The following is a 7,074-nucleotide window of genomic DNA, read 5'->3' on the forward strand; positions in this document are numbered from 1 at the left end:
GTGCAAGCGTATGACATTCCCAACGGCCTTGTATCCAACTGTATCCTTACGGGGCATTGTATCCAAAGGAATCATTACGTTTCATCCAGCTCTTCGCGGTCCGAGTAGGCTAAAACATTTACCGAGACGCAGACAGCAGACGCGACCTGCGGCACAAACACGAACGGACGGAATAATCCACTTCCTGGTTTGTTTGAATCATCCCGCTCTCAGCACTCGGTGAGAGACACCTTATCATTTCGCGTCGTCTGTAGAGAACGGGGATTGGATGATTTACGATTGGATACCGGCAGCGTGTGACGTGTGACAGCGTGTGAAAAAATCGTGGAAGTGACAGTCGGCGGCGGAGACATGGCAGATGTGTGACCTTGCCCTCCCCAAGGCGACTTCGGTCCGCAGTTTTAATTCGGTTACAGGCACACTGGAGAATACAGGGATTTTTTAAAATAGAAGGAATCAGAATGTGAACTTTAGCGAATTGTATTCAAATTGTGCTTAGAGGGAATTATTTTCACCGGACATTTATGTCCGACGAGTTTTCAATTTGTTGGACTTCAACAAATTTTACCGGACAAAGACCGGTAATTGCCGGTTAACGGAAACCCTGATATATATGTTGTAAATCGATTTGCATGAAGGCTTCGGTTAAATGTAAAAAAAAAAAAAAAAAAAAAACTTAAATCAAGTCTCGAACACGCAACCTTTGGGACTCTAGCCGGCTGCCTTAACCACTGCGCCAGCCAGACCGCTGTGATGACAGTAATGCAAGTTGAGACAATTACTTTTTTTTTTACACTTTTATTTATTGATCTATCTATCTATCTATCACACTTTCAAAATATCAAGTTATCTATCACACAATCAAACTATCTATCGATCGATCACACTTTCAAAATATCAAATTATCTATCTATCACACAGTCAACCTATCCATCTATCTATCTCGTGTGAAGTGGGAACTAATATTTCCTAAAAGAGGAACTGTCGTTCGGGATATAGTTTCCGCCTGTGAGCCTTTTTTGACGTGCGTCTTACTTTAGCCAGTGTTTTAGCCTGGTCGCGACCAGGCTAATTATATCCGACTCAGAAGGAGCTCAACCAAGCAGCGAATTATTTGAGCCACATTGATGGAACCGAACACAAGCTAACATTATCGAGGCTTAGAACTTTATCGAGGCTTAGAAGATAATCGACCTTAGTGGAATGGGCCCCAGGGTGGGGGCGTTGCGGATTACTATGGGGAGGGAGTTCCAGAGGGTAGGTGCGGCCACGCTGAAGGCTCTGTCCCCAAAGGTCCGTAGGTTGGTGCGGGGGGTGGACAGCAGGCCCATGTCTGCGGACCGCAGGTTCCGGGAAGGGGTATTATAGGACTGTGTCTATACTGTATGGACTGTGTTTACCATGTGGCCTTAACGTGGAGATGCTCAACAGAGTTGTTGTTGTTGTTGTTGTTGTGTCTCTCAGGGCGGAGACTCTGGCCAGCATGGAGCAGTCTCAGAGGATCAGCGGGGCCGAGAAGCAGGCTCCTGGACAAAGGGCCGAGTTCTGGAAACTACGGGGCCTCAGAGGGGGCAAGAAGAACGTCCGCAGGACCCGTGACGACCTCCTCCAGCTCACCATCCAGGGCAAATTCCCAGCCTACGAGAGAGTTTTGCTCAGAGAAGGTTTGAGGAATTTTTTTTGTATGACATTTTTGTTCAACTTCACGATGAATTCTTTGCAGTACGGTCAAGTAATGGCAGAAACACTGCTGTGGTAAATCGTGAGCTTAGAATGATAAGGTTCTATCTCCGTTTAGGGTAGTTCAGAGATATTGAGCGTCAACGTTTTTACATTCCATTATGTTTTGTGAGATGGAACCGTTGTATTTTATGAATTACTAACTCAAATTTTTTTTTTAAATAACACCACACAGGCATTACTAAACACCTAATGGATCAGATTATGTAAAAAACTAAATGTTGACAAAAATGGAGATAGAACCTTATAATTCTAACGTCACGAAATGTTGTTCTAGAAACGAGCTTGCTTTTATCACCACTACTCTTTGACCAACTGACCACCAGGTTTTAATCCTTTCCAACTTTGTGTCTCCTCAGCTAATTTCAAACGCCCCATCGTCATCCTGGGTCCTCTGAATGACGTCGCCATGGAGAAGCTGGCCAGAGAGATGCCTCAAGAATATGAGGTGGCAGGTAAGCTGGCTGGTGTAATGTCTTAGTTCATATCAAGACACAGAGCTTAGTTGTTTTGTGTTCAACCGACGGCTAATGAAACCATCTTCTCTTTCATCTCTGGTCGTGACAGATATGGTACCTCGTAGCAGTAGTGGTGAAACGGCGTCCACGGTCATCAAGCTGGACACAGTGAGGAAGATTGCAGAGAAGGTAAGAACAGGGATGACATGGGGGGGGGGGGGAAGAGGGGATGGTGGTTAAGGTTAGAAAGGCCTTTGTTCCAGCTACATTGAAGCACCTGATACAACTAATAGTTGTATAATATTAATAGTTGCACAATATTATTGTAAGCATTAACGGCTACTATTGTTCATGTCTGATGAACAATTGCGTCGGGTGTGTTAGTACTGGCCTGGAACAAAATCATGCATGTACTGTGGACAAGGACTGAAGAACCCGCAGCTCGTAGAGAAATCTCATAGAGAAAGCTCGGCACTGCGAAGCAACTTCTTGAATACCTTTTGTTTACCGTCGGTTTGGTTTGGTTTGTTTCCAGGAAAAGCACCCTCTGCTGGACATTACTCCTACTGCAGTGGAGAGGCTGAACTACATCCAGTACCACCCCATGGTTCTGTTCCTGGACCCCCACAGCCGTAAGGACGTCAAGGCCATGAGACAGAGGCTCTGTCCCAACTCCAACAAGAGCTCCCGACGCCTCTACGCCCAGGCCCTCAAGATGAGGAAACACTGCAGCCACCTGTTTGCAGGTAAAGCTACACACACACACACTCTCTTTCTCTCTGTGTCCGTGTCTCTCTCTTTCTCTCTCTCTTTCTCTCTCTCTCTTCTCACCTGTTGTTATGTCGAGTATACAACGTAAAGATGAATCAATGGAATGTAGTGTGTGTGTGTGTGTGTGTGTGTGTGCGTGTGCATATGCCTGTGTGTGTGTGTGTGTGTGTGTGCATATGCCTGTGTGTGTGTGTCTGTGTGTGTGTGTGCATATGCCTGTGTGTGTGTGCATATGCATATGCATATGCCTGTGTGTGTGTGTGTGTGTGTGTGTGTGTGTGCATATGCCTGAGTGTGTGCGCGTGTGTGCCCCTACTCCAACAGTGTTGCTGTATTCTCTTCTCAGAAATGTTTTTGACTCCCTTTCTTGAGTGCTTCACTGTTAATCGCGGTCGGTCCGATGCTGTTCACTGTGTTTAATAAAACTGTCTTTTTAAACCTTCCTCCCAGCGCGCATTGAGCTGCAGCCCGGCTCTAACGGGTGGTACGAGGTCCTGAAGGAGAAGATCCGCCACCAGCAGGCTAAACCCGTCTGGGTGTCAGAAGTCACGGTAAGACAGAACCCACCTCACTGTTGAACCTGTTCATACCCGGTAGAACCGTAGAATTATAACTGTATGTATATGGTTAGGACTGCCAGAAGAAGGCACTGTTGAGTAGGCTGCACTCTGATAAGTGTGAAGGGATGCTAACCGCTAACCTCTTGTTTGTGTCAGGAAGAATGATGTTCTTTTTGTTTTGCTGTTTGAACACTGACTGTACCGATGTTCAAATATTGTCCTCGTCATCGTCATATCTTGTTTTTCCATCTACTCAGTTCTTGACTAACCTTGTTCTGTTTGTTTTATAGTAAGAGTGAATATATTCTCACTGGCTAAGCCGGTTAAACAAGTTAAACCAATAAGTGGATGTATGTACCGGTCAGGGTTTCCGTTAACCGGTAATTACCGGTCTTTGTCCGGTAAAATGTGTTGAAGTCCGACAAATTGAAAACTCGTCGGACATAATGTCCGGTGAAAATAATTCCCTCTAAGCACAATTTGGCTTCGGGCCACCATTTTCAGCTGAGCACCAAACACACACACACTCATACACGCACAACACTGCACGAGAGAGAAGGACCCGCCCCCTTTAGTTAGCCTGCCCGAGAGAGAAGGACCCGCCCCCTTTAGTTAGCCTGCCCGAGAGAGAAGGACCCGCCCCCTTTAGTTAGCCTATAGCCTATAGGCTAACTAAAGGGGGCGGGTCCTTCTCTCTCGGGCAGTGTTGTGTGTGTGTGTTTGGTGCTCAGCTGAAAATGGTGTCCCGAAGCGGAGCGGATAACAAACGAAACGGACAACATTTACACTATGGAGACAAACTTCAGCGATATGATCTAACAGCCGGTCTTCAGGACGACATACAAAAACAGTTATGTTCTCCTCATTGTCATACTCCCGAGTCCGATTAAGTATGATTTGACAGGCAGCTAAACGAAATGCCTTCCCAACCAGCGAGACCAAATGACGTTGTTTTATTGATAAAAAAAAAGGGTAAAACTGGAAAGAGAAAATAGAAAACTCACATTAATCCAATTTAACAAACTTCAGTTAACGTAATGTGGAGTCCGTTCATTGATCGATGCTGTCTGTTCAGTTCCCAGTGAGGCGCCCGTTCAGCGCTGGACATAATGGCATAGCGCGCATGCGAATCATGTTATATTATTATATATTATATAGCTCGCATCTAATCGTATCGGATGAGAAATAGACATTAAATGGCATATATAGGCCGCTACACAACAGTAATCACCGCGACAAACAGCTATATTAGATTTGGAGAAAAAAATAATATGATTTTGAAAAAAAAAAATGTATATATATTTTAATCAGATGACCGGAATATATCACGTTTGTCCGGTAAATCGAAATCTTCCCGGACACGATGTCCGGCGGCAATTTTTTCTAACGGAAACCCTGGTACCGGTATGTCTGTGTGCAGCTGACAAGGTTCTATCTCCGTTTAGGGTAGTTCAGAGATATTGAGCGTCAAAGTTTTTACATTCCATTATGTTTTGTGAGATGGAACCGTTGTATTTTATGAATTACTAACTCAAAAATGTCAACATTTTAAAAATAACACCACACAGGCATTAATAAACACCTAATGGATCAGATTATGTAAAAAAAAAAAAAAAAAAAAAATGGAGATAGAACCTTCTAGATAGAATTCTAACATCACGGTATGTCTGTGTGTAGCTGGAGGGAGGCGGAGAGGAGGAGCTGGACGCGTTAGACCGGAGCCACTCTGACTACCTGAGTGCTGCCAGCGACCTGGAGGACACGGACGGAGAGGCCTTCACCGACGGAGAGGCCTACACTGACAACGAGGACCTGGAGGAGCCCTTCGACGCCCATGCCCAGCCTCCCCGGAGCTCCAGGGCAGCGGCGGCGGCGGGGGCGGCGCTCGCCCGCTCCTCGGAGCCCTTCTCCGGGCAGGACAGCCCCAGCCCCACCCCCACCCACGAGCCTCCCCGGGAGATCCCCCCGCTGATGCACGTGCCCGAGCCCAGGTCCTCACGCCTCGCCTCCTACAGCCCCCCTCCCTCCGTCGCCGCCGAAGCCCCCCCCTCCCGTCACAGCTACTCGGACTCGGACGTCAGCGACACGGATCCCGCGGCCCCCACCACCCCCTCGGAAGGACCGCCTGAGTTCAGAGCCCCCGACCCCGTCCCTCTGCCTCCCCCGGTCCAGAAGCGGCCAGAGAGCCCCCCGCCGGTCACTCTGTCTTTCATCGAGGAGAAGCTCCAGCAGGTAGAGAACGCCGGGCCTGTGGCTGTCACTCAGATCTAAGGCTACAGTATTGGCTGCATATTCAATCACCGAAAGTGTAAATTATGAATAGTTAGTTCTGTCGCTGTTTTGATACGTTTGCCTCCCTTCAATGGGCCTGTTGGCTTGGACGGGCCTGTTCACGGTGCAAAGATACTATGCTCTCAGTGATGCAGAACTATAACGTTCCTCCGTTCCCCTGTTTCAGACGCGCATGGCAGAACCACAGGAGAGGAGGTCCTCCCCACAGTTCCTTGTGTAAGTGAAATATGTTCTCTTGTGTTCGTTAGGGTGACACGGTATTCGGTTGTTAAGTCGTGACGTGTTTCAAGTGTGGTGTGATGATGACGCTCTGCTCCTGCTCTGCAGATTGGCTCACCACCAGGCGGTCCAGACCAGACGCACTCAGATCAGAGGCAGCGACAGCTCCGACGACAGCGAGGAGGCCGAGGACATCGAATGGGGTCCCGCTACGGAACTGTAGAACACACACATGTCTTACAGTTCCAGAACTCAGGAGTGAATACACACAGAATACAGGAGTGCAACTCTACAGCATCCCCCCCCCAGAACTTACAACTCTTGGGTCTCACCCAACCCAGCTAGAACAAACTACACTGTGCCTCTCTAATCTACTATGGGACATGTTGATTGGCTCTTCTCGTTTTTCCTGCTGGAGTCATATTTTCTGTGGAAAGGTTTTTGAATTAGTGCCGTCAAGGCACCCTTCTAGTATGATATCTTGGGTTTCAGTTCTGGGTGCGCGCCAGTCAGAATGAAGAAAGGAGGATGATGAAAGGACAGGTCTTTCCACAGTAAATGCCTATTGTAATAAACCCTCAGGTGTTTTTGTATTTATACAGCTTGCAGTAAAGCGACATTTTATTTTTTATGTGTATGCACCTTTTTAATAAATACTGTTTATAATAATGCCAATATGGAGATCGTAAAAGACACAAACAACCACACTGATTGTCTTGTCACGGATGTTATTTGAACTAAAGACTTTTGAATTTGGCTCTGGAAAAAAGAAACAGACATTCGCAAAACGATGAACAAACTGATTTACAGAATTATGAACATGAAACACATGCCCTTAAATGCATGTCATTGTCCAAACTTCTTTATTGTAAATAAAACAAGGTACAATCCTCACATCTGTCACTCTGTAATACCTGTGTGTTAGAAACATTGTGTTTTTGTTTGTGTAAACCAACATGTTTCTGGATTACCGGTATTCAATAATGAATGCAGTTTAGCTAGGATATATATAATAACAAAGCTCATATTGAAAT

General features: G+C 46.4%; 1 protein-coding gene across 1 annotated transcript; it reads left to right on the forward strand.

The window, feature by feature from the left end:
• Window positions 1-351: 351 nt before the first annotated feature.
• LOC308157815 (tight junction protein ZO-3-like) lies at window positions 352-6,412 on the forward strand (the record flags this gene model as incomplete). The annotated part of the gene is made up of 9 exons (XM_080531416.1): window positions 352-362; window positions 1,465-1,664; window positions 2,100-2,195; window positions 2,308-2,387; window positions 2,734-2,944; window positions 3,420-3,520; window positions 5,207-5,761; window positions 5,988-6,037; window positions 6,149-6,412. 9 exons carry the CDS (start codon window positions 352-354, stop codon window positions 6,261-6,263), a joined length of 1,419 nt encoding a protein of 472 aa, XP_080387542.1. The 3' UTR covers window positions 6,264-6,412.
• Between the last annotated feature and the right edge of the window lie 662 nt (window positions 6,413-7,074).

This window comes from Nansenia antarctica (genome assembly GCF_963989245.1).
Source record: "Nansenia antarctica genome assembly, chromosome: 5".
Lineage (NCBI taxonomy): Eukaryota > Metazoa > Chordata > Actinopteri > Argentiniformes > Microstomatidae > Nansenia > Nansenia antarctica.